The 27,388-nt window shown below is 38.6% G+C and overlaps 3 protein-coding genes across 7 annotated transcripts in view; 1 reads left to right on the top strand and 2 right to left on the bottom strand.

Moving 5' to 3' along the window:
* The window catches only part of rnf43 (ring finger protein 43), a 115,740-nt gene extending 103,905 nt beyond the window's left edge, over positions 1 to 11,835 (bottom strand). For both annotated transcript variants that reach the window (XM_088088156.1, XM_088088155.1), the window contains exon 1: positions 10,545 to 11,835. In XM_088088156.1, coding sequence (XP_087944282.1) covers positions 10,545 to 10,769 — 225 coding nt within the window. In that variant the 5' untranslated portion in view covers positions 10,770 to 11,835. The remainder of the gene's footprint in view (positions 1 to 10,544) is intronic.
* Positions 11,836 to 12,365: 530 nt separating this feature from the next.
* On the bottom strand, positions 12,366 to 20,807 carry hsf5 (heat shock transcription factor family member 5). 4 transcript variants are annotated; one of them, XM_088088158.1, is made up of 7 exons: positions 20,636 to 20,807; positions 17,674 to 18,169; positions 16,672 to 16,991; positions 15,874 to 15,965; positions 14,714 to 14,980; positions 14,051 to 14,284; positions 12,366 to 13,914 (listed from the first exon to the last, which is right to left on the bottom strand). In XM_088088158.1, the coding sequence occupies exons 2-6, from the start codon at positions 18,159 to 18,161 to the stop codon at positions 14,075 to 14,077; spliced, it is 1,377 nt and encodes a 458-aa protein (XP_087944284.1). In that variant the 5' UTR covers positions 18,162 to 18,169; positions 20,636 to 20,807; the 3' UTR covers positions 12,366 to 13,914; positions 14,051 to 14,074. The 4 variants fall into 4 exon arrangements, with proteins under 4 accessions (XP_087944284.1, XP_087944283.1, XP_087944286.1 ...); XM_088088157.1 differs by having other exon boundaries at positions 12,376 to 13,914; positions 14,714 to 15,085; positions 20,636 to 20,805; XM_088088159.1 differs by having other exon boundaries at positions 12,384 to 13,914; positions 14,051 to 14,158; positions 14,714 to 15,085; positions 20,636 to 20,802.
* A 1,152-nt stretch (positions 20,808 to 21,959) lies between these two features.
* On the top strand, positions 21,960 to 24,272 carry supt4h1 (SPT4 homolog, DSIF elongation factor subunit). Its single transcript, XM_042499840.2, has 5 exons — positions 21,960 to 22,149; positions 23,082 to 23,188; positions 23,278 to 23,333; positions 23,738 to 23,791; positions 23,984 to 24,272. The coding sequence occupies exons 1-5, from the start codon at positions 22,081 to 22,083 to the stop codon at positions 24,049 to 24,051; spliced, it is 354 nt and encodes a 117-aa protein (XP_042355774.1). The 5' UTR covers positions 21,960 to 22,080; the 3' UTR covers positions 24,052 to 24,272.
* The last annotated feature ends 3,116 nt before the right edge of the window (positions 24,273 to 27,388 follow it).

The following is a 27,388-nucleotide window of genomic DNA, read 5'->3' as shown; positions in this document are numbered from 1 at the left end:
GTTCTGAACTTCCATCACCACGCTTCTTGAAATGTTATCGCCGGAGAAGAAGTCGCACAACATCACTCAGTGGAAACATCTCCACATTGTGTTTTGTCGACATTTCTTTTTTTTAAAGATATTTTTGAGGCTCTGATAGGACAGACTGTTCGTGTGAAAAGGGGAGAGGGAGGGGACGACATGCAGCAAAGGGCCGAGGCCGGAGTCGACCCGCGACCACTACGGCGAGGACGCAGCCTCTGCACATGTGGCGCCCGCTCTATCCACCAAGCTGCCGACGCCCGTGTTTTATCAAAGTTTTGCAAAAATCTGTAACAGAATCCTGCATGCTGTTTCCCCTATTTGCATACCTCTTCTTTTTGATTCACAAAAACAAAAACAGTGTTTCCACTGCTGTTTTGCAAAATATGGCTTTTCCAAATCGACTGAAATACCACCTCATGCAAGAGTAGAAACTTTTTTGTGATAACCTGGAGGTATTTTTTCAAAATTGACATGTTTCCATTATGCATATTTTATATTCGTAGTTTCAATTTGCACAGTTTGAGAGGGAATGGAAACACACTTTGTGATGGTGGATAAGCACCTCAAACAGCTCCACTTCAAAAACTCAGAACCGTCCCTTTAATGCCTTTAGTCCTGATGTTCCTCTCTCCTCTCCACCTCTTCTGTCTGTGGGACGGTTCAAGGACAGTCTCATCGTAATGCCTTTACCATACTGAGCTGCGTGTGTGTGTGCTTAGCGTGTGTGTGTGTTTGCATGCTCCACATAGGTGTGCAACAAATAAAGTGGAATTAAGCATCTTTTCAGTGAGTGCATGAGTGAAACAGCGGCAGAGTGTATACTGCAGCAGCAGATACTTTCTCGTGTTATTTGCACGAGGAGAGCTATGAAAAGAGGAAAAGAATGTGTTGTATAACATTCATGAATTCCAGACCTGGTCTAATGACTTAAAAAGAAGGGGGCCGGCAGGATTAAGAGATTTGCCATGCTTCCCCTACCTGCCTCTCCCTTCTTCCCCGTGCCCTGAGAAACATCTCAGCAGCCATCTCTGGTGGAAGAGGGTGGACAGGACGGAGCGAGCCCCTGCTTCCTGTGCTGCGGGCTGCAGCTTTGTCAGATCCCTGCTCAGGAGAAACCATTAGTCCCGAGCTTGTCTGATAGGTTGGACACACGTGGGGGTCTGTTCACGGCGAGAGCCAGAGGCAACATGGAATCGTAGTCTCAGATCACTGGAGGAAGGAGACGGGAGAAAAGCACCAGCGGGCCGGCTGAGCTGATGACCATATGGAAATACAAAAGACAAACATGTCTTGACAGCAGATCTGTGTGAGCTGGCCACAAACAGGAATGTGAATAATCTCCGAATCAACAGTGCCGAGCATGTTTCTTGTGTTAGAAGTTTGTCCCTGAATAGCCTTCCTTTTTTTTTTTTACACAAACAGCAGTTAATCACAGAAAAGTCAGCGTTCTTTTTAAGAGGCGCTGAGGCAAAGCGGGGGGAAATTGTGAGATTATGGCGATTTCATTCATACCTTTATATAACTGCCAGCGCTGCCGAGGGGCAGGCGGACAGATGGGGACGTGATTCCGCTGCTGCTGTGTATGTTCAAGTCTCATATGGTGTCCATACCAGTGGACATGGCAGAGCTTTGCATGCCAGACATGCGCGCCGTGAATGCAAACGGAGGCTCCAAGAGAAATTCACAGCAGGCTTTTTCCACTCTACTGCTGCTCTTTCTGACTACGTTTACAGGAAATATTCTGTTTTTTTGCCCTTATTGTGAAAAAAAACAACAATATTCCTACTAAGCTGTTTACATGGCGTATGAAACAGACTTTTTTTTTAATCAAATCATTACTGCATTTCCCACGGTTTTTCTACCTCCAAATGTGTGATTTTTAGGGACCTGTCACTTTCTTTCTGTAGCTTTCCTGTCCCTAAACTTTGGTCATTTCTCAGGACCTGTCGCTGTTTTTCCAGCAGTTTTCCAGCTCCTAATCATGGGTGATGGCCACCAAACTTGAATGTTTTTAGCAACACATTGCTGTTTTTCCAGTGACAAGATACAGTGCCTTTCTATCAAGGATTGTGCCCCACAAAACAGGTATTTTAAGCCAAAACATGATCTTTTCTTAACCATTTAAAAATGGTTTTTGTGTCTTAACCTAACCATGTTAACCACAATGTTGTTGAAACGCAAAATTCAACATATCCACAACATGCAAATTAAACATATCTGCTATTTGCATCAATGCACAATGCCGACATTTTCTTCTGGAGATATAAACATATTATAAATGCAAAACTATCCACAGCAGCTGCACCTCCAACTGTGTGCAGCAGCAAGGAGCCCTGAGGAGCCCCGAGGAGCCCTGAGGAGCCCAGAGGAGCCCTGAGGAGCCCCGAGGAGCCTGGAGGAGCCCTAAGAAGCCTAGAAAAACCCCAAGGAGCCCTGAGGAGCCATGAGAAGCCCAGAGGAGCCTAGAGGAGCCATGAGAAGCCCAGAGGAGCCTAGAGGAGCCCTAAGAAGCCCAGAGGAGCCCTGAGGAGCCCTAAGAAGCCCAGAGGAGCCCTGAGGAGCCCAGAGGAGCCCTAAGAAGCCTAGAGGAGCCCTGAGGAGCTCTGGGAAGCCTAGAGAAGCCCTGGACAGGCTGTTATCTCATCCAGGGAGATAGGAAGTATGAACAGGAAATCTAGAGGGAGGGAGAGGAGAGGGCCCATATGGGAAATGCAGTGTAAACAGTCTCAGCTTTTAATCGTCCCAGCTCACGTTCGGAGCTGGATACACTTTGATGTTCTCCCTCAGCGCCGCCTCCGCCCTCCCATCCCTCGCTCCCAAACGGCCGCGCCGAGGGCCGACGGGGGGAATATGCAGATAGCGGCCTCGGACGCTTGAGGAGGCATTCAGTACTGAAAGAATGTGAAGTGGTGCAGAGTTAACTGGTGTTCAGTCAATTGCCCGCCCTGCCTTAATTATAGCTGACGTATTTAAGGGAGCTCTCAAAGGTCAATTCAACATCTCAAAGTACAAAGACCCAAAAACACAGCGTAAGGAAAAAAAGAAAGTCAATGTGACTTTGGGCAAAAATAGGTGGAGCTCTTAATTGGGTCCACTGGAGGATAAAGTCCTTCTCTCTACAGAGGACAGATGACAATCCCCTCAAAGTTATCCCAGACGCCTTTGCACTTCTCTGGTCATAATGCAAGCTTCATTCTGGAAACAGGGAGCGAGTCAAAATTCCTCAGCACTTGTATTTGTCCAAATAGTGCTGGCCAGACCCCAGCCAGCGTTCCAATGAACGTGTTCATTCAGGGGACAGGGCATACTTCCAGGGAGATCACAGCTTAATAGATCAGACGGATACGCGCACCAAAGCAAAGTCTTATGACTTGAATGAGGGAATACGGGGATTTCTTCCATCTTAAACACTCTGAGCGTGTTCCTCACTTGTATTAGCAAACAGAATCAAAACAGAAATAACTTCAGCTCTGCACAAACAAAACTTGGCCGAAAGCCTCCTGAATCTGTACCGTTTTTCAAAAAAACAAAAATGCTAAAATATTGTTTAACTTCTATTATGCAAAAAGTAGTTCCGACCAAGCACCATTTTTAATCACCATTCTTAATGAAATCATGTGTTTATCTCATCATGTCAGTCAGGGGACAAGAGGCATTTAAACACAGCATCGACGAACATCAGCCAACCACTAATGGTGTAAACTATAAACAAAGAGTGACATTTGCGTGTTTGAACATAAAACAGCAAACTTCACTGCAAAGTAAATACCACTCAGTCCAGCACTAGGCATGATGGGAAATATAGGCTAAGTGATTGTGAAAACTTTGTTTTTGAAAGGCTAAACACCATCAAGAATGACGCAAAATATTTTGTTACATAACAATATGTTGTGATTTTTTGGAAATTATCTCTATTTTTTCATTAATTTTGACTTTTGTACTTTAAGTTGCTCTTGAGTTATTGGAAATGTTTGTCATCCTCCACCAGCTGTGCTGTGACATGGAGCTACAAGCTTAAAAACACAGGTAAAGTTAGCAGATTTAATAGTTATATCTGTAAAAAAAAAAATAAATAAATAAAAAAAAATCTTTTTTGCCAGTAAATATCTTAGTGGTAACAAGACTGAGCTAGCTGAGCATTTCTGAACATTTTTGTGTTTATATCACTCGACAGGGACTAGAAAACGTGTCTGCAGGTCGTTACTGAGGTTCGACCTACTTTCTGGAGTGACAAACTAGGTTTTATTACATATAGGGCTCTGATGACGTGACTGGTTGTAGCCATGGAAACAGGGATCACACTCCCAAGACCAATTTGCTTCAATATCAGACAGATACTTCAATAATCCTTCACAGGAAATTACATTTATTATTTATTGCGGCAGTTCATTCACAGCTGACCACACACAGCCACACGTAACAAAAAAGCACATCTGTAATTATCCACAGGAAAAAAATCTTAAAAATAAATACTAAATAACAAATACTAAAAAAATACTCACTTCAAGAAATATCCAAATCCAATAATAATAAATATTATGTATTGGATAAAATTCCAATGTGCATAAGTGCAGCGGTTAAAAACAACGGATATATAAGTCAGGTGAGCTCATTTGAACACTTCAGTGATGCTCTGCGCGGTGATACACTTGGTGAAGTAGTTCAGTAGAAAGAAAATAGTTCCTTAATTAAACTGCTCACAACATGGTCTGTGGATTATCTTCAGTAACCGGGTCATGATTTCTGGAAAGAGACATTGCTGTTGAGTCTGTTGAGTGATACCTAGTTTGATAATGCTGGAGAATGCAGACATCTCTACGGTCGATATCTCTAGACTGATAAACAGCACTGTACAGGTAGGAGGGAAAATCTGTATTTTTGATTTTGGGGTAAACTGTCCCTTTTACATGAGCGATGGAGCACAATCTAAGACCAAAGCAAAGACAGACATATCTACGGACTGAACCTCGTTCCCAGTCTTCGTCCCCCCCGTCCAGTGGAAGACATGAACATAAAGCAGGACGAGGACGGTAAAGCAGCCTGCAGAGACAGAGAGGACCTGTTGGAACAGGCCTGAGCTGCAACAAAGAGCATCCTGCAGCATAACACCACCTCAGTGCCTCAGCGCACTGTGGGAACAGACCGGGAAGAGACAGTCTCACAAAACTACACCTTCCTAACCTCCGAACAGAACCACAATCGACGGTCTGACGACAGGAAACAAGAAAACAGGAGAGTGGACAAAACCAAATGAACAGACTTTTGGCCAGAGGACACTGAGAAGACACAGGGATTGTCTCCCTCTCAGTATGGCAGAGATAAAACTAGGAGTTTGCTGGTGACAACGGGGTTAATTTCTTTTCCTCTAAAGCACATTTGGCCCATGAGCCACTACAAAATACTGTGCAAGGTTTTATGGGAAGAAAACTAAAGAAAGCTGGAAATCCCAGAAAGCTTCTTTGATGTCACCTGCACAGCGATCTGCATCCACAACATGCTGTCAACATCCCACACAGACACATTAACCCTTTGAAACACGAGAAAATCGGTGTGATTTCTTTCATCAAGATGGGGAAAGAGCAGCAAGCAATGAAAAAAGAAATTACCCACAAATTAGCAAGAAATTAGTGAAACATACAAGACAATCACATGAAAATTATGTTTTAAACAAAAACAGACAAAATACCAAATACAAAACAAACTGGGATGAGGGCAACGAGCAATGACAAAAATCTGCAAGAAATGAATGAAAAGTACAAGATAATTACCTTAACATTAGTAAAAAAAAATAAAAACAAAACAAAAAAAGCCAACCAAAACAAAACAAAATGGGAGGAGGGCAATGAGCAGTGACAAAAGAAATTACATCAAAATTTGCATTAGTAAATTAGTAAAAGAACAAAAAAGACCTGAAAACCAATATTTTTTGAAAATTATTTTTCAGTTTTTTATTTTTTTTTAAATAAATCAATTAAATAAATTTAAAAAAAAAGTAAAAAAAAAACAAGGCAAACAAGAGTTGGAAAATGTGCTTTAAAAAATATAATTATTCTGTGACATAATTAAAATATGTAATTATGACAATTAGAAATGTAGTTTTTTCCATACCTTTTTTCCCACCAGACATTTTTCCCTAGATTTTTTAAATGTAATTTTCTAAATCTACTCATTTCTTGCAGTTGTCGAAACATTTCATACCAAGTTGCTCATTTCCTTTTTTGTCATGTTAAAAAAAAAAATCTGACCAATTTGCTCAGAGTTCAAAGGTTTTAATACTTTTGGAAGCAGCACATGGAAAGTGATTTCACTCCAGTTTTTAAAGGGTTAAAGCCAAATGGATGGAGTGGAAAACAGCGATGGCTTTTCACGGAGCCTAATGCTGTGCTTTCTCTGCCGAGAAGCCGTGTAAATCCTTATCAATTATGGCTAACTGCAGCATCTGGCTCGCCATTCACAAAACCTCCCACGCCTGGTGAGTGACAAGAGACAAGATCCTACAGTGCCTCACGTCTGTCGTCCCGTTTCTCTGGAGACGGTAAACAAATTGACACAGCCGAGCTTTACGGCCCGGGAACCTTAATCCACTCCTGAATCCTAAATATGCACGCTGAATAGAGCGCATACTTCACATTTGCAGAGTTTTTTTTTCTCTAAATGGTAAAAAAAAAAACACTTTTGCTTAAATTATGTGTGTGAATGAGTCTAAACATGATCTGCAGAGCTGTCTAACAGTGTTCGACCGCACCTTGATATTAAAAGTGTTGGAGGAGCATTAGATGCCATAAATAGTTACTGCAAAACAAAGCTGTCAGCTTTGAAAAGAGGCACATGAAAAAAAAGAAAAAAAAAACCTGGCAACCTCAACCAAAGCCATGTTTTTTTCAGGGATAAGTAAAAATAGACTGAAAACAAACTAACCTCAATAACACCTGTGTGTCATCACTATTGTTGAAGGAATTTAGATTTTCTGTCACCACATGCTGAGAGGGAACTGTGGTGTTGGGAGCAGCTCTCGGAGAGGCGGTGTACTGTAACTCGTGGTCATCGTATTTTGATGCCGTAAAGCAACAAGTGGAAGCTGTGGAAACGTTTTTTTTTAGGTTACAGTGTTTGGATCGATGCACTGCAGGAAAATTCATTTTCAGATGATTGCTTTTTGCACAAATATCTTCTAATATATGGACTTTAAATGTTGAATTGTTGCTCTCCAGTTCTACGGTGACGGTCGTGCAGACCAGTCTAGAGCAGGGGTGTCAAACTTATGGCTCAGTAGCCAGAACCGGCCTGCCGAAGGGTCCAATCTGGCCCACTGACATTAGCCTCTTTTACACTGCATGTAGGTGAGAATGTCGTGCTGTTGTAGCGCCTCGCCGTTCTGTATTAAAGGTACAAATGCAGAGTGGGAGGACAGAGTGGCTCACCTTTACGCCGGCGTCAGAGTTAGCAAAAGCGCCAAAACGAGGGACAGCTGACAGGACAGAATCAAGGGCAGGATGGGCGTGATGTTTTGACGGCGTCTTATGCGTGACAAGGGCTTGGCAATAAACTGATAATTATCTCACTATAATTTCCTCGATTGCGATAGAATGAACGTTTGATAAATCCTCCACATGATTAAACGGCCAGTACAGCCATAAAGGGGGCCGGTAATGCACCTTAAACACACGTCACCACCCACCATCAAGAAGAAGGAGAAGAAGAGGAAGACTGAGCAGCAGAAGTAAAAGAAGAAGACTGTGGGACCAGCTGACCGGCCGACTTTCACTGGTAACATTATGACATTACAACAACATTAAACATGCGCATTAAGTTATTTATAGTACGAATGTTTTGAACGCAGATAATGTTGCACCGTTGCTGAATTCCCCTCATGACGTTAGCTACAGTTTGTTTACTAATGTAATGCTGGCAGTAAATTATCAACACGACGTGACTGTTAACCACTTATTCTATATAATGATGACTTAATGAGACTAAAGATAATGTAAATATGCATGAACGTCCATATTCCCTTGTCTCTTGACTTGATTTCTGCCTCAGTCACATCAGACTGACTTTCATCGCTCCCTCGCCACGTCATCAAAATCCATCTTTTGTTATTGTTTTGACTGAGAAAAACGTATATTGTGGGTGTAAAACTTGTAGAGAAAGTGCTGATCACAGTGGAGTTTTTTGTCTTGTTTATTAGACAGGGGATAACCTCACCTGCTTCCTTAATGGTGCCAGTATTACTACACAGGAGTGGAAATGTGTGGGAAAATGCACATGTAATGACAGTGAGTATTAGACTGATTGTTGTGGAAGACACTGAGACATATTGTTAAAACTGTGTTGTTCTGTATAGATTATGCAATGGTTTTAATGGTCCACTTGAGATCAAACTGGCCCGCACGTGGCCCAAAGCAAGTTCGACGACCCTGGTCTCGTCAATCTAACCGGCAAACCGACATCGGAGAAGTGACAGTGATGAAAGCGTCCTGCAGTGTCACATCAAATCACCGTGTCTCGGCTAAAAAGATGCTCATGAACGCATCAAACAGACGGCCAACTAGCACGTACGTTCTGCACCTGCATGAGAGGAAATATCTCTTCATACCAGCAGACGGAAGTCGTCTGTAGTGCTGCCTTCATGAGCTCTTCGAACATATCGTGTTTACCTTATTTACAAGCACATGAACGGCCCTTCAAAGTCGTACTTACGAGTTGGAAATTGGATCATTTCGCTGGTACTGGAGTTGCTGAGTTGTGACGTAAAATTACACATTTTGTTTCAAGTAGATATCATTTAATTTTAGTAGCTGCAGATTTTAGTGAATGCATCTATTAGCTGCAGTAAGCAAGCAAACTTTTAATGCCAGGCGAGCAAACTAACATTGAATACATTAACTTAGCGAGCTAACATTAAACTTACAACATTGCCATTTCCTCTAGTGTCCATGTGTGCTGATTTTCTGACCTGAGCGCTCAAATGTTTGTATTTTGTCATTTCGACTGCACAACTGGGAAGTACAACATTTCAGAGGAGCATGTGAAGGCAGCATAAGAGTCATTCAGTGTTGACACTAGTTAGCAGGTTGGTGCATGAACAACAAAATCTGAAAGATTTTGGAAGAACAGAACAGATTTACCGACAACACAAACCATCAGGAAACATTTCTGATGGGGAAAAACAATCTGATCTTACGACACGTTTGTTTCGACCTCATTCCCACAACTTCAGCTGTTTGTTTACATTATTCACGTTTCTTTTCTTGTTCCGATGAGCTAAACTGATCGTCAGAATGATTTCATTCACTGACGGGTTCTAATGCCACCGCCGCCGGAAATACTGAGGAGGGTCGACGGTGTAGGACACAACGCAACAATGAGGGACACGGAGGCTCAACAACAGCCAAACTTTGCTGAGAGAACATTGAACTTCAATAATCTCCTACAATAACCGGGTCAAAGACAGCCTCCCCTGAGACAAAACCGTAATCACAGCAAGATATATGTAAATATATCAAGACACAAATGACGATGGTAGGCTGTCCTTCAAATACAATACATGGCTTACTGAACGGGGCCACTGTGCAGAGGGGCCCAGGGGCCCAAAGTGTCAGGGAGCCCCTGGCCATCACCTGCAAAATGTCAGTAGTCAAAAAACAGGGTTCCCACATATTTTCATGGAAATTTCACAACTTTGCCATGACTTTCCATGCTGCACATTTTCAAACATATCAGATTCAATCTCTCTTTAAACATACTTCAGTTTTAGGACACATTGAAGGAGAGAGGGACTACGAGGAGAAACATACATGATGGTAAACAAAACTTTGTCACACATCAACAGATATTAGAGCTGCGTTACATCGACAGCTGCAGAAAATACATTTGTCCTGGAAGGAAGACAGTTTCATTACATACAACATACACGTGTCCAGGGGCCCATATTGTCATAATCTGCCCATGGTTTAAAACCAAATATTCCCATTTATCCACATTGCTTAAGTGTCTGTGAGCATACATTAAATTCTTGAATTCAAGCCTGCAGAGACTCTGACAACAGGTGCCCCCCTTGTCATCCTGTTCAGCGGTGATACTCAACTTGCGGCCCATGGGCCAAATCTGGCCCCTGGTAGAGTGCTGGGTGGTCTCCGAACAATTTTCTAATTCACATTAATAATGCGATTAAATGTAAAGTGATTCACACAGGGAAGTGTTTGTGTACTTTTTGTAAACATAAGGTGCCAGAGTGACTAAAACAGCATCAAAATAGAGCTTGTTTGTCAATAAGTGCCAGTGGAGGATCCCCCACACCCCCTGACAGGTCATGGCTAAGCCCCGGATGTACTCAAATCCTAGTAACGCCCCTGCGTACATGTATGGGCCTCTTGTCATTTTTCTCAAGTGACCTCCAGGCAAAGCAAGTTGAGTATCACTGCAGTTCAGTGAGTCCCTGTCATAAATTTAGAGGTGCACAGTAGGTGGGAATGTGGAGCCACACAACATCATGTAAACGCTCTTTAATGCCAGCTTACCTGCATTAGCTTTCCCTCTGCGTAGCCGGCGCTTCCTCCCACGAACACCCCCTCCAGAGTGATGGGCTTCCCCGCGGGCTCGTGGTTCAGCAGTGCCACCTTGATGACCGCTCTGAGGGCCGGCCGCTCGGACTCCAGGCCCGGCTGGCCCAGCACCACCTGCAGGGCCGCCATGAGCAGCCACGGCCAGAGCCCGGCCAGGCGCCGCGGCTGGGGGACGGTCATGGCCTCGGCTGCAGCGGCGGTGCCCGGCCGCACATGGTGGACTTCAAAGCAGGCAAGCACCGCGGACACACAGACGGAGAAAAGCTTCAGACACACGCTCCTTCTTCTTCTTCTTTCAGCCTCGACGACTGTTTCTAAACTTTCAGAGCTGCAGCGGTGCCATCATGTCCGAAAACTTCCATTCAGCTCCAGAGTTAATATTCAAACTCCACATGGAACAAAAAACTTCCGACAGCGAGAGCTTAAATGAACTTTTATCCAGTGTCATTAACGTGGGAAGCCAAACATGCCACGGCACCATGAAGACACGCTCAAGTGTGTTTCCACATACACAACAAATGTCCTCATTTGTAACGCGTTACAGTGGAGTATCCTCTCCCACAGGGGCACGTCCTGGCGACAGTGTATCAATCTTCATCCGTATCCAAACTACTTTGAAAATCACAGCAGTCAGCGGACCGCACACTCACATTTTTGCATCAGAAGAATCCGCCACATTTTCTGGATAAATCCACAAAAAACGCACTACTTGAACTTCAAAGGCAGGGTCACAGGTTGCCGCCGGGAAGTTACACTGCATGTTGACAGACAGAGCAGTGCCAAAAAAAGAGAAAAAAGTTGAGTAATATTTTTACAACCAGGGAGTTGCGAAAAATAATCCTCGAAGAAGTTAAATTGAGCACGCCGCTCTTTCTAATGATTAACCGAAGCAAGTGGAGCGTCGCCTTTCTGCCCCTCTAACGTGCCTGAGCCCGACGGGAACATCAGCTTCTCCTCCGCGGTCGGTCTTCATTTAAACTCAGAAAAACACGCTCAGGCTTCCCCCTGAGTCCAGCGGCTCCGCTGCGACTGCAAGAAATTAGATCCGATCCTCCTGAGAAACACCGAGGGAAGTTATCAAAATCATCAGGGCACAAACGCGACAAAAAGTACGGCGGAAAAGTGGTCCAAACTCCTCGCGAGCTGCGGTTAAAGTTGCTGAAGTTGGAGAGACGCCGCGTACAGTCAGGACGCCGTCCCACACAGTCTGCCTCCCGGACTGGCTCTCGCTCCCCTGGGATCTCATTGACGCTCTCTACCTGCTCACTGTCCTGCTGCCTTCACGAGCTGTCGGACATTTGGGATTTCACACAAACCATGAACGACCTCGTTTTTAACCCTTTATATACTTTATACACCAGTGCCCCCCAAATTAGCAAGAATTTAGTAAAACACAAGAGCATTACCTGAAATTTGCAAACAGAAGTAAATAAATAAAAAAAGTAAGAAAAAAACAAACAGGAATTGACCTAAAATTGCTAAAATAAAATAAAAGAAATAAAAGAAAAATAATTTCGGATAATCAATAATTAAAAAATATATTTTGTTGGTAAGTTATTTGAAGAATTTCTATAATAAATAATGCAAATGAATGACCACACCTTTAACCCTTTAAATCCTGATTTATCTCAAAAACATGGAGAGCAGGCAATGAGCAACTTAAAAAATGATCCAAAAAAAATTAGCAAGAAATTTGCAAAAAGTTGTAAGAAAATTGCCTGAAATTAGAAAACAGAAAAAATAGAAGAAATGTAGTTTTCTTGGTATTTTCCTGGATTTTTAACAAATTTTCTAATGATTCTCTCATTTTTTGGCTATTTTTTAAGGTAATGTTCTTGTCACCTTTTACCTTTTTTTTTCAATTTGCTTGACATTTCATACCCAGTTGTTGACAGCCTTTTCCCTGTGTTTTTGAAAGAAATCAAACCATTTTTTCCAGTGTTTTAATGGTTTAAATGCTTGTCAACGGCATCTGAATGCAGCACAAGAAATCTGATGTCCATTTAGGTTTCAAAGAGTTAAGGGTGGAATATTGTCACTTGACTGAGTTAAGGCAAAAGAAAAAACAAGCATCAAATATTACATGTACTCTTAGTTATTATTAAGACACTTCGATCCAAATTAACATTTAAAGAAAGACACACTTTTATGCAATATGATTTGAATTTAAACATTCATATTAAAAGGCTACCAAAACCGCTTCTGTTGCAGGCTGCGTTTGCAACCACCAAACAGTTGCACGTTACAGAATTAAAAATTAGTTTAAGTACTAAGTAAGCGGGCGCTTCCGAGCAGCACCTGAAGGCCACATTAGCGGCTGAGGGCGGAGCAGCAGCTCTGATCACAAACGAGTCAGTGGCTCCATCTAGTGGATAAAACCCCACAGACACATTCAGCAGAGTGTCTGAAGAAACAGAAACTTCAAGCTTTTTAAGACCTTTTCCAGATATGTTTTTAACCAAATTTAGTCCTGTGATACCTGAGAAAACTGGCTTGATTTAAAAAACAAGGGAAAAGGGCGATGAGCAATAAATAGCCAAAAATTGAATTGAATTTAAGACTTTTCAAGGACCTTTAGACTGCTTCAGTACAAAGCTGCACTGTCAACAAGAAATAATGATAAACACATGTATAACAACGCATCCAGCTGTATCACCAGAAATATATTTTACTTTAGTTATTACTTTTACAGTTCTACACAGCTGCCTTAAAAAAACATTTTTAAAACATTGCACCTTTGAAGTGACGCAGTGAAAATTAAAAAAGGTGGGAAAATGGACCCACCACTTGGTCACCATCACAAACAATCACAAACAAATTAAATGATATTTTCATACACGTTTTCAATATTTTCTCCCACTGCAGCAGTCTGTTACAACTTGCTCTGACAAACACTACCACGTATGCTACTAAAAACTGTAGTATCAAACATTAAAAGGTGGATGGGCTGAGCTAGCCCTACTGCAGTAAATCTGTTTAAATCATACTTAAAATTACAGTTCTTTAAAACCATCTAAAGTTGGTTAACATTTTAAGTAATACTGTGTTAAAATTCAGAGGTAAAACCTAGCTTTAGGATTTTTAAAATAGTAATCCTACTTATATTACTGTATTTTCCAAAGTCACTTACAATAAGAGCAAACAATGAACAACAAAAACATGTGCAACATATTACTACTCTTGCAAAAAATAAATAAGTAAGATTTAAGTTAGAACAAACCTTTACACAAAGAATAATAAAAGTGGAGAATAAAGTCTGATAAAAGTGAGAACTTAAGATCCTGACGTGAATCCGTCTCATGCCAATCAATTAAAAAGGTGAGATCTAAAACGAGAAATATAACCAACTGTCAGTGAACGTGTTGCAGTGAAAACTACAAACATGCATTTAAAATGTAAATGCCTTTTCTCTCTCTAGTTTTACTCTGAATGTGCTCCCTCAGTGTTATATAATGTCTTACCTAAAGATCAGGTGTACTTCCTGTTCATGTGGACTGACTGGTGTCCCTCACAGAGTCGCTAACATCCACATCTACAACCTCACTGTCCTCTTCATCGTCACCGGTGACCTTGCCGGGGCACAGAGGAAACCACAGCCGGTAATATACAGGTCGTCTGTAAAGCTGCGACACATTCTCTGGTAGATGACGTGTGATAACTTTAAGATTTTGCCTGCTGTACTTTTCTGTATTTTCCTGTATTCCAAAAAAGACCTTGTTAAAGTTTTTCCCGCCTCACGTGAGTACTTGGATTCTACAGAGTGGAGCTGGAGCACGAGTCAAAACCCAGAAGACTAAGTGGCTTAGGAACTCTGGTATGTTGAAACTGCCACTTTAATATATAGACTGTATCTAGTTTGAAGACATTAATACAGAAAAAATACACATACATCTTTAAGTGTCTAAAAATTTCTCCTGGGGGGAATTACCCCAGAACCCCTCAGTGTTGGGTCGTATTATGAACATGTTTATGGCTCTGATAAATCTACTGTATAAACCCCATCAAACAGAAAAACACACAACGCGGACAGATTATTCTATTTGCAGACTCCTCACCCAGTTTTTCCTCACACAGTCATCAGAGAAGCTAAATGCCTTCAGGAGGTGTGCAGTGTGGAGGCTTACCTCATATATGGCGTTTTCAGGCACCTGCTCGGGCACTGACACCACAGACTCCTCCTGCTGCTTGTACGCCAGCAGACCGGCGTGGCTCATCACGGACGTTACAGTGGGGACGGGACGAGGTTTCACGGTCCTGGTGCTGGTGGAGATGTCACACAGCACGATGTTATGGTCGCTGAAGGACGGCGCAAACGCTTCATGTGGCTTCTCGGGGGTCTCGACTTTAACCGGGTTGTTGATGGACGGAAGTGGCATCATTTCATCAGCAATCTGGAAAACCATGTCCAGATTTATGTCACATTCTTTCATGTCCTGGAGTCCCTTCGAGTTCTGGTTGTTGTCCTCATGACTCAGCGTGTGAAAAGGATAACTAGCCTACAACAGTGGGAAAAAAAATTACAATTATGCTTTAGACGCAGTGTATGTTTGAAATATGCATCTTTAGAGCTTCAGCGATTTGTTTTTAACTAGTACATTAATTGGCAGTTAATATAATAATGGATTGACTTGATTCTTAAATATAAAGACAGCGTTCACACACAATTTTACCAATAAATTTCTGACTTTGAGGCAAATTTTCAAAACCATACATTCTCTGAAATGACCATTGATACTCTTTATAGGTTTTTTTTCATTACTACATAATAACTATTTGAAATATATATTGTTTAAACTTAACTTACTTACATAAATTAGGCACTGTTCATTATATATGAGAAGGAAGAGGGGGGCATGTCAAATAATTTTTCAAGCACTGAGGCGGAACTTGTGTTTTGTTATTTTGGCTTAGGGAGGGACATACAACTTTAAATAGCTTTATTTTCTATATATTGTTTCTGCCAGCTTATAAAGAAAACATGCTCCAGGGGTCTTAAAAAAAAACTTTTGGCCTTTTTTTTCTTAAATTTTTTTGCCATTTTTAAAGGTTTTGTTTTGTTTTTTATTTTTTTTATTCACTGTATGGTCCTTGTAAATGTTTTCTGGTTTCTTTCCCCCTCTGACACTAAACTGAAAATCGTTGGGCTGAGGACATTACCAATTATTTATTTTTATAGACCTAACAACTGATCGTCTAATAGAGAAAGTAATCAAATGTGAAAATAATAGTTAATTACGGCTGTTCTCATCACCCTTGACCAGTCAAGACGCTCCAGTTTACCCACCTGGTAATAACTGTGGGGAGAGAAGGAACCGTGCGGCACCCCACTTCCTGTCATAGGTGATGCCACAAAGCGTGGACGGTAGCACTGGCAAACTTCAAGGACAAAAGATAATGTTTTAGCTTAAGAAATGCACAATTGGAGTTTAAACCTACATTTTTTTTAACAGAGTTGATAAATACTATTTATTCAACACACAGATTACATTTTAGTATTTCCCACACATTGTCAGCAGCAAAATTTGAAAACTTTTCCATGATTTTTCAAGGACCGTTTTTTTTTTTATGATAAAGTGTTACTATGACAACTTTCAAAGAAAACGAGCCTTTCAAAAATGTAAGGAAAACATAAATACATTGACCCAAATTTTTATGTTTTCTGTAAAAAAAAGCCCAAAAAAACATTAAAGAAAAAATTGCAAAAATTTCAAAAAGAAAAAAAATCACTTTTTTTCTTTTTTAAAAAACATGTCAACACATATCACAGCAACGTTTCATCTTCAGATATAGAAAAATAAATACCATAATGCTACATTAATGTAATTTAATGTATTAGAAACAAATCATTTTCATGATTTTTCCAAAACTTTCAATAATTTTTTACTGGTTTCATCACTTTTCCAGGCCTGGAAAATATAATTGTGAAATTTTATGACTTTTCCAGGTTTTCCATGACCATAGGAACACTGTATATCACCAGTATATTGTAGCTTAAATAAAATGTTCTACTCATGCACTATGTAAGTAAAGTGACGTAAATGTGTGGTTTACCACTCATCCTCACAACAGGTGTCATGCTCACCTGGAGAATAGTTGGGAGGCTGATGTTGTGCATTAGAAGTATTAAAAGTTGCAAAATGTGGATTTCCATGGTTTGCACGGGCCAGTAAACTCTGCTGAAAGTGCACAGCATTGGAGCTTGTGGCCACTGCAGCGTACTGGTGGCCTAGAGACACCGGCATCCCTTCCTTTGCGGCAAACATCGGTGAAAAAGCAGCACCAAGTCCCCTCATCAGGAAATGTGGAGGGACTGGGGTTCCATTGTACGCCGACATGACCTGAGCTTTAGCTGGACAGCGAGGAGGAGTCGGCCCCTGACGTGTGGGGCTGAGCGGAGAAGAACTGCCTGCAGAAACAGGACACAGCAAGGCACGACAACAAACCGTCAGACAGCCACAACTGAAATGTGAAGCACTGGATGTTCCCCAGCGTGATGTCCTGTTAAAGGTCTGGTGTGTAAGATTTAGGGGGATTAATTTGAACTATGAAGATAGCATTTTCCAATCTGTTAGTTTACATCAAGAGACATAGGACCCTGGGAGTCCAGACCCTTTAAAGGTTTAGGAAAGTTATACTTGACTCAAAGTCTGCGTGCCAAATGTGGCCCCCAATATGGTGTCTGGTGGTCCCCCAACCATTTTCTTTCACTATAAAAATAAAGTGATGCCAGCTGTCTCAAAAACTCAAGAAACATGCCAAAATCTTAAAAACATCCTAATATCATTGAAACAAGCTACAGTCCTAAAAATATCCTCGAATCCCAGAAACGTCCCAAAATCTTAGCAACATCCTAAAGTCCTGGGAACATGTATGGTCTGCTGCCCCTGGCCTCCTGTCATTTTACAAAAATACCCCCCAAGCAAAGCCAGTTGAGTATCTCTGGTTTGGGACATAGTTTAATTTTTCAGTATTACTCATTAAACCACTGGAGGAGAACTGGTGTGACCATCACAGTGGGTTCCCAGTATGTACAGTTAGTCCCCCGCTCAAAGACAGACAGCCATGAGAAGTCCTGTAGTGACACTCGCCTCTTTTCCCGTTTCGATCTCTGCCATCATCCCCTGAGCTGTACCGCTGGTTTTGACTTGGGGGCCGACACCTGACGTCCACACCAGCTTGTATCTTGGCCTTGTTTTCAGCGGTGAGTCTCCGCAGACTTGCCACAAGTTCCGGATGTTGTCTGTTGAAGTTTGAGTTGTAGAAACGATGAAACAACGGTTTGTACCCGGTGGCATTTCTGCAAGCTGGATCTGCTTTCTTGAAGCCGTACAGATTGAGCTGACGGACGAAGCTGGAGAAGTTGGTCGTCTTGAACTTGTCGGGGTTGTCCATGCCGAGTGTGTTTGGAGACAGGATCTGTCTCTGGAAGAGGTTTTCATCAATGATGACCAACTCGCCGTTTTTGTCCCAGAAGATGCTTTTATTTAGCGGGTCGTTCACCAAACGCCAGAGTTTGGCAGGGAAGTTATTGGGGTTGATGCTGTCAGGGAGTGATTTCTCACCATAATCCATGTTTTTATCTGTAACGTAACAGGTGGAAACAGAGGTAAAGGTAAATATCAGAATATCTGAATATCAGACCTTCTTTCAAAAACATGGGAAGAAAAAAATGAAAAATCATTAACGTGTCAAGGTATAGTGCTTTTTGATCTGGATCTGGTCTAGTGTGGTCTGCATGCAAAAATGCAGTGAAATATTCCCTTTCCCGCATTTCCTAAAAGAAAATAAAGGTTTTAAAATCTGAAACTATATTTTAAATGACCTCTAGCCTCTCTGGGATAATCTAGTCCCGATTTGTTTCAGTAAGTACGTAAATTTAAGTATAGTGGTTTTTGTTATGGTCCTGATTCAATGTGGTCTTCATGTAAAAAAGGCAATGAAATCTTCTGCTTTATTTTCTCTTCTTTGTATTTTCACAGTTAGAATAAAGGCTTTACAGATGTGAAAGTGGGTTTTAATCATTTTGTAGCCTCTCTGGGATAATCAAGTCCCAATTTGACAAGTTTAGGTATAGTGCTTTTTCATCTGGACCTGGTTCAATGTGGTCTACATGTGAGAAATGCAGTGAAATGTCCCTGTTTTTAAAATAATATTTAGCTGCTTTGGGATAATCTAGTTCCTATTCTAAAAGTGTAAGTATAATGGTTAGGGATGGGCGATACGGAATAAAGTCCTATCACGCTATTTTTTTCCATCAGTCGATATCGATATATATCACGATATACATCAAACCACTATTTCTGTCAAGATTAAAGGTTCCCTATTACTCCTAAGTGAGATATAAAGATATCATCAGGTTAATTTGGGCTTAAATATTTATTTTCTGTCAGACATTGAACATGACAAATATACTGTAGAACAGCATCACCAGCTGGAGAATTATTCTACTAAAATTCAAAGAGGTCCAGTTACCAAAATTTTCTCCCAGCAAAGGTCTGAACCTCATACCTAAAATCATATCACTATTAATTAAACATTTTACTTTGATTACAATTAAAGAATGATTACTTTGCTTTGGGGTTTTGGGGGGGGGTTGTTTTTTGTGACCATGGTGTGTTGGACTGTAATTAAACACTTGAATCATTATTATTGATTAAACTTTCCAGCATTATGTAAAAATTAAAAGCTCCATCTTAAACAAACTTCAGGTAAATTTAAGCACATTGAGCTGATTATAGACCAACCTCTCATCACTGCAGGACTCTGACTTCAACTTCTGTGCTATTAATCATTTTACTCAGGAATTAAAAACTTTTGAGTCGGCCTACTTCTCCTATAGCTGCCAACAGCCCGCCAACATTCCCAGTTAGAGAAAGGCTGAAAATAAGCTCATGTGCTTGTGGCCCCAGGCCCCCAAAACATTACATCTGCCCCTGGTAATAATAATTACCGAGCGGCTGGATGAGACCTGGAGCGATGCCGTCCTGGTGTTTCGAAATAATTCATCCAAAGTGTGATTAAAGCTAACACAAAGTCGTCTGTAGGAGTCTAAAGAAGTCACTTTCACCTCTGCAGATGTGGCTGTTTCAGTGCTGTGGCTGTCAAACTCTCAGCTGCTCTCGTCCTTCACTGCATTTGGTTTCCCGCCGCACTATTCTTATTATCATTGGCTGTTCATGTTGTCTCTGAAAACATGGCTGGAATGACTTCTATCGATATTATATCAACTGTGTGTCATATTTCAATAGAAGAAAACGTTATTTCGAGATTGATATTGTTGTTGTTTTATCGCCCAGCTCTAATGGCGGTTTTTGATCTGGACTTAACGTGTGAAAAATGCAGTGAAATCCTAAATTTTCTGCATTTTCACAAATAGAATAAGGCCTTTGCAAATGTGAAAGTGGTTTTAAATTATCTTTAGTCTCAGGGACAATCTAGTCCCGTTTTGCCTAGTCTGGGTATAGTGACTGTTGATCTGGACCTGGTCTACATGGGGAAAACGCAGTGAAATAGTTGAAATACATGGTAGTTTTTTTTTGTTTTTTTTTACTTTTCAAAAATAGAATAAAGGTTTCACAAGTGTGAAGTTTTGGTTTTAAACAATGTCGAGGCTTTACAAAAAAAAGGTCGGTTTGTACCGTTGAAGGTGAAGTTTCCCTTAACTCTCCCCTTAACTGCTGAATCGGAATTTACGACTCGAAAGCGAACTTCAGCGTCGTTAGCTATTAATAATCACTAATTAAAAACCGACACCAAGTCAACCCAGTGTAACTTATAACGGTTATTATAGTGTTAACTTACAAAAAAATGTCATTAATTGTTGGCTATTCTCAAAACACAAGACCTGAAAATGCTAACTTTTAGCCGCTAACGTTACTCCGTTAGCTAGTTAGGTGAACGTTAGCGTTAGCTCGATGCTCCGCGTTTGAAGCCACTTTAAACACACAGTCGCGTTAATTTGGATTAAATCATATTTTTTTCGATGTAAAGTTGTATTTTTGAGTCGTGTTGCACCAAGAAGAACCCCGGGACAGGTTAACTCTTACCTGGACCGATAACGAAGCCTCTCTCTTGCTCTCAAAACCGTTAAAAGATCGCTTCTCGGCCTTTGGCTGAGATCAGGTGTAGAACCGTTTGGACTGTTGAAGTTCGTTAACGGTTCATCTGAGCAGAGCTGGAAACATTGAGCGGTTCATCCGGGTTTTTTGTTTTTTTGTTTTTTTAAATAAATCAATATTAGGGACTGTTCGTTATTTATGAGGGACGAGCATGTCGAATACTTTTTTAAGCACTTTGAATGATTGTATGTTATATTTATTTTAATTATATATAAATATTATATTAAAAAATGTATACATATATTTATGTATTTTAAATAAATATATATTTATTTTTAACATTTTTTTAGGATGGCATGGGATTTTTTTTCTTTTTTTAATTATTATTTTAGGCGATTTTTTAATGGCTTTTTTCTCTAAAACATTTTGTGATTTTTTTGTATTCTTTTAAAACATTTTGGCAATTTTTAAAAGAATTGGCAACATTTTTCCTTTCATTTTTTGTCAGTTGTTCTTTTTTATGTTTTAAATATCTTTTTTTTCTTGAAAGACTTTTGCTGATTTTTTTTTTTAATTGGCAACTTCTTTTGTCTTTTGTCTAGAATTGTTTTCTTTGAAAGTTTTTTTTTTAGTTTGTCAGTTTTTTCCTTTAATTTTTCATTTAAAATGTTGGGTGATTTGTGAAAATGTTGATTCTATTCTTTAAAATTTTTAGTGATGATTTTCTTCAACAATTTTTGGTGCTTTTCTTTCTAAAGAAATTGCTTTTTTCCTTGAAATCTTTTTGGTCATTTTTTTACCTCTAAAAATGTTTCAATATTTTTGATTTCATTTCTTTTGAAATTTTGGCTGATTTTTTAAAATGTTTGGTGATTTTTTTCTGACTTTTTTTACGATTTTTTTTCTTTCAAAACTTTTGGCCCTTGCAGTTATGTATTTTATTTAAAAGTGGCAAAATCTAACACACACATTATATATATATATACACACACACACACACACATATATATATATATATATATATATATATATATATATATATAGATATATATATATATAGATAGATAGATAGATAGATAGATAGAGAAAGAGATATGTATGTATGTACTTAGATTTGGCCGCTTTGAAATAAAATACATACTATTAAAACTATTACTTATTAAAGCGTCTATATACAAATCATAATTAAAAAATATTTTTCAACTAAGTTTCTGGTCATAATCGAAATATATAATCATAACTTGACTGTTATAGATAGAAATAGAGATTTTTTTTTTTAACAGGCGCGCGGCAGGGACCCCTCTGCGCGGGTCTTTCACTGGGTCCTGTCAGTCAGTGACGTAATCCCTCAGCCGCAGGACTACAACTGTAAACATTAATCTTTTCGATATTTCAGCGCTAAAATCTGTGTTTTTCTGCGGGAGATTGACACGATGGCTCTGGAGACGGTCCCCAAAGACCTGCGCCACCTGCGGGCCTGCCTGCTCTGCTCTCTGGTGAAGGTAAACCCGCAGAAACACGCAGAGAAACGCCGGAGTTAGCTTCCGTGCTAACACGTAGCATCGTTTCTGCGCTGCTTTTTTTGTTATTTTGAGTCTAAAATATCAAATAAAACTATAAATTAACGCTGAAATAAAGACTCTTATTCACTCAGTAACACCTAAGACAAATTTAACTCTTTCTGTGCTTTTTAATAACGAGCAGTTAGTTTGACTTTTCACAGCCACGTTTGTTTATAACGTTAAAACAACACATATGTGATGAGTTTACTATCATTAGAAGTATTTTGGTACACAAAGTTCAGTATGTTAGTGTTTAAAGTACCTTACTTCTCATTTTTACATTCATTCATCACTCTGTTATTGTGCTGAAGTCTGTTTCCCCTCCAAAATGTGTTTTTTTATGTATTTATTTATGGTATGTTAGTTATATCACTCATTACTTTACAATTTTATTATGAACCCAAGTGTGTTTTAGTGTGTTTTAATTACTTATGCACTTATTTTTTTTACGAGAGGATGTTCATAATTCTATTTTAAATCATTTATATAAATTATTTCTTTATGTATCTTTTATCCAGTTTATATAGATTTATTTTCATATATTTTTGTTATTCCCTCTTCTATTTTTCCCCACTGTCCCTCTTTTTAATTAAATTTTTTTTTTTTTACATTTTATTAATTTTTTTTTTTTTTTTTGTTATTTCATTAATTGGATTTATTTTATTTTAATTTTTATTTTAAAATAACAATTTATTTATTTATGTATTCATTTTTAAACATGAATTATATATTTATATATGATATATTTTTACTCATCCAGTCCTTATGCACTATGTATTAACAGTTAGAGACACTTTAGGACGGGGGACACTCTTAAGTACAACACGGGGACTCACACGATCTAAACGGAGCTCACTCTTTGTCTCCTTCAGACCATCGACCAGTTTGAATATGACGGCTGTGACAACTGCGAGTCGTACCTTCAGATGAAAGGGAACCGAGATATGGTTTATGAATGCACAAGTTCCTCATTTGATGGGTAAACATCGATTATTGATTTTGTTTTTCACATGATCTGAACTGTCTTCTGAACGCTCAGCGGTGCTGTGTGTGTGTGTGTGTCCGCAGTGTGATAGCCATGATGAGTCCTGAGGACAGCTGGGTGGCTAAATGGCAGAGGATAGGTAATGTGTTTATTCTAAAAACTGCATTTATCGTTTTTTGCTGAGTGAAGCTGAAATAGACAAAAAAGTCAGCTGATTATTCTGTGCCGGTTCATCACTCGATGTTATTCTAATACAGAAACACAAACGTTGTTGGGAACAACCTGAACACTAAGACGCATTTCACACGATTTTCAAAAATTAACTATTATATAATAATATTAATATGTAATATTTTTTAAAGCTTGATTCTGACATTTTGTGCGCAGAGCGATATGAGTGTGTGTAATATTAAAGGGTTAATCGCACCTTTGTCCAGACTCTTTTTAAAGTATTGACTCGGGTCATTTTCAGTTTGAATTGTTTTTTTTTTTGTGAGTCATAATATTTGTTTTTGGGTTGTTTTTTTTTGCTCTGTCCTCCAGGTAACTTCAAACCAGGTGTATACGCAGTGTCAGTGACCGGAAAACTACCTCCAGGTACACCGAGAACGACACACACACAAAACTGTCAACATTCAGGCTTCAGCTGACTACAAGTTCTTTCAAATTCAGGATCAAATTACACGATAACAGGGAGATCATTTCTTAAAATCCTTCATTATTTTCTGTTATTTTTACTTCACACCTCTGATGTTTCTGTTACTAAACATTATGTTGTTTTTTCTGAAGGCGTGGTGAGAGAGCTGAAAAGCAGAGGAGTGATCTACAAATCCAGAGATACGGCGGTGAAGACATGAAGCTGATTCAGCAGAGCGGAGTCACACACTCACACACACACACACACATACACACACACACACCTCTTTTGTCTTTCGGAGCTGCCTTTCAGCTGTTTCATTTCTGTTTGTTGTTGTGAGTAGAGATATTAGCACAAGCTCTGACGGAGGAGAGGAAGACTTTTTTAATGTCTTTGAATAATTGAAAATGAAAATAAAGTTCTGTTTTTATAAGAAACTCATTCAGTCTTCTTGTTTTACGCGAGCAAGTGAGTCTTGAAAATGCCAGAGATTTTTTGTGGAAAAACTTGGGAAGGAGGCAGTGAGCAACTTGACCAAAACATGACCCAAAATTAGCAAGAAACTAGTAAAAACCAATAAAAACAACAATAAAAAAGCAAGCAAACAAATCAATATAAATGTCAACATAAAATAATCCCCAAAAATAAAAATCAAAAGCTTAAAAATTAAGGCTAGTAATATGAGGAAAAAAGAAAAGTTACCAGAAAATAAGCCAAAAAAGTAAATTTAAAAAAGAAAAAAAAAGTTCAAGAAAATTACCTAAAAAAGGGAAAGTTTAAAAATTGCCTATAATATAACAAAAAAATTAAAAAGTAAAAAAAAAGACAAGGCAATGATCAAAAAAATGCATCAAAAAAAGTAATTTTTAACATAATTTAAATATGTATTTATGATAATGGCAAATATAATAATTTTGCAAAATATTTTGAACCATATGTTAATGATAATTCTACATATAACACTTATATATAATTATACATATAGTTTAGTTTCAGATATTTTTCCTAATTTTGTAAAAACATTCTCCTTACCTCTTCCCCCATTTTCAAAATAAAATCAAACCAACCTGCTCGGGCTTCACACAACAAAACTGAGAAATATATTCCAAAAATAAATAAAACAGTGATACAAGTTTACAAGGTTACAAAACACTAGAAATTAATATATAAATGTCAACAGGATAAAATAATCACCAAAAATACATTTCAAAAGCTTAAAAACTAAGGTTAGTAAAATTAGGAAAAAAGAAAAGTACCTGAAAATCAGCCAAAAAACAGTAAAGTATACCCCAATATGCCGATACTAATTTTAGAAATGTATGTATATTTTTTTCTGATATAATTTCAAAATCAAAATTATTGTAATTAAAAATACTGTTTTCTGTACATTTTTCTATAGTCTTTGCATTTTTCCCCAGTGTTTTCTTAAAATAAATAAATAAATCATACTAATTTGCTCAGGTTTTTTAGGGTTAATAAGACGTCCCTGCACTTTGTTATTCGAGTCACTAGATGGAGCTTTTCACTGAGGACTGAAGCTGCAGCAAACGGCAGCAAACAGCAGAAAACAACAGAAAACAACAGAAAACAACAGAAAACAGCAGCAGGAACCATCAGCTGAACAGTTTTCACGAGTTTCACCTGCAGTTTGTAACAAAGAGGATTTTTCCTTTTCAGTGCAGAGAAAAACAACCATTTAAACCATTGTTTTTTTAAAAAAAACTGGTTCAGTATTGAGTGAAAGAAGCAACCAGGTATTTGCACCGTCAGTTTTCCTCCTCTAAAAGTGTGTTTTGGTCACTGATGGGCTCAGATTGTTATTAAATGTCTGTTATCATTACAGAGAGGATCCACGAAGAGAAAGACCTTTTTTTTTGTACAGAGAAATATCCTTTTTGTTTAACCGAAACAGCCTCAAAATCAATCCTGCCAAACCCAGACTCCACTCAAATAATCAGTGATTTTATCATCATGAAACACTTTATTCAAAGTCAACAGAAACAAATTAAAACTAACTTAATTTTTTCTTTAAAAGTACAAGAAAATTACCGGAAAAAAAGTAAATAAAAAAAAGGTTGCAAAAAATTCGCAGTAATTTGCAGAACAGTTTTTGCAAAGTTGCTCAAGTTGCTTTTTAACTTTGTTAAAATCCTTCACTAAAATAATCCCTGCAGCTGACAGGTGTGTCCGATGAAACGGCATCATCATCACTCAGGTGTGTCCTGCGACGATCACATCGTGTTGCAGCATGAAAAACATCCCAGTTCTCTGCATACTCACCGTGTGAAGACGCATCGCTCTGCAGGAGACAAAATACATTTCTGTAGCGTGAAATCTTTATAAAAGTCTTTTTTTTTCAAGATCAAACTGCACCTTTCAGTGTCCTTTCACTGTGAGCAGCGCAGACACACCTGAGTGATGATGCTGTTTAATCAGACACACCTGTGTGCTGGATTATCTGAGTTCAGGATTTTAATAGTTAACTGTCCTGCAAATTACAAGAAAGATAGATTTGGACAAAAAAGTAAATATAAACCTAAGGAAAAAAATGTTACATATATATATATATATATATATATATATATATATATAATCATAATAATTACATTTAAAGATTTTTTAAAGCAGAATTATTATTATTATTATTATTATTATTATTATCATTATTATTATTATTATTATTATTATTATAATTATTATTATTATTATTAAATGGTGGATTATCTTGGGAGGAGAGAAAGGAGAGTTGCTCATTAACCCTTTGAAACCAGAGAAAATTACTGTGATTTCTTAAAAAATATGGAGAGAAGGCAACGAGCAACTCTGACCTGAAAAGAAGCACAAAAATAAAAGTAAAAAACAAACAAGAAAAGGACTTCAAAAAAGGGCAGAAAATTAAATAGTATATGTATATTTTGTTTTTCTGTAACTTAACTTTATATAATTATAGTGATTTTTTAAAAACACTTTTCAGTTCATTTTCTTAGTTACTTTTTACTAATTTCTTACACAAGCTGTTTAACCTTTACTAAACGTTAAACAGCTTATGAAAGGCGTCTGAGCACAAGAAAGCTGATGATGATGCAGGTTTTAAAGGGTTAACAGGGATTTTAACAAATTTGTGAACAAAATTTGTGAGAAATATATGAATTGATTGCATGCAAAAGTCTGAACTTTAACCTGTGAAAAAAGTTGATGCACTTTTGTTCACTGCACAAACATTTAACCCTCAGAAAGTTTTTACCCACATGTGAAATGATTCTAAAATAATGAAAAATCTGGTCGTATCCCCAAAAAAACATTTAAAAATCAAATTATGGTTAAATTTCCGGAGATGTTCTTGAGATATTTCGTGTAATGAGTTAAACGTACGACCACAACTGTCGCATGTGTGGAGGCACAAAAAGAAAAGTTCACGCTCACCCGAATAAAGTTCCCTCCAAAAATATGTCACCTCCTCAAAATTTATGGAATTATATAATTTTATTTGTGACATTTATTAATGTAGTTTTTCTGGACACATTATAATTTTTTATTTATTTTTTTATTTTTTTTTT

This window comes from Plectropomus leopardus, chromosome 15 (assembly GCF_026936395.1).
Source record: "Plectropomus leopardus strain MGB_pleo_1.0 chromosome 15, ASM2693639v1, whole genome shotgun sequence".
NCBI lineage: Eukaryota > Metazoa > Chordata > Actinopteri > Perciformes > Serranidae > Plectropomus > Plectropomus leopardus.
The sequence above is the reverse complement of the archived record's forward strand: the minus strand, read 5'-3'. Positions and strand labels throughout refer to the sequence as shown.

Coding starts and splice junctions, on each gene's coding strand:
- hsf5 (XM_088088157.1), bottom strand. CDS start 18,161: ATGGATTATGGTGAGAAATCACTCCCTGACAGCATCAACCCCAATAAC. Junction 16,992..17,673: donor CGAAACGGGAAAAGAGGCGA/GTGTCACTACAG, acceptor TTCTGCAGGCAG/TTCTTCTCCGCTCAGCCCCA. Junction 15,966..16,671: donor GCCTCCCAACTATTCTCCAG/GTGAGCATGACA, acceptor TTGTCCTTGAAG/TTTGCCAGTGCTACCGTCCA.
- supt4h1 (XM_042499840.2), top strand. CDS start 22,081: ATGGCTCTGGAGACGGTCCCCAAAGACCTGCGCCACCTGCGGGCCTGC. Junction 22,150..23,081: donor TGCTCTGCTCTCTGGTGAAG/GTAAACCCGCAG, acceptor TGTCTCCTTCAG/ACCATCGACCAGTTTGAATA. Junction 23,189..23,277: donor ACAAGTTCCTCATTTGATGG/GTAAACATCGAT, acceptor GTGTGTCCGCAG/TGTGATAGCCATGATGAGTC.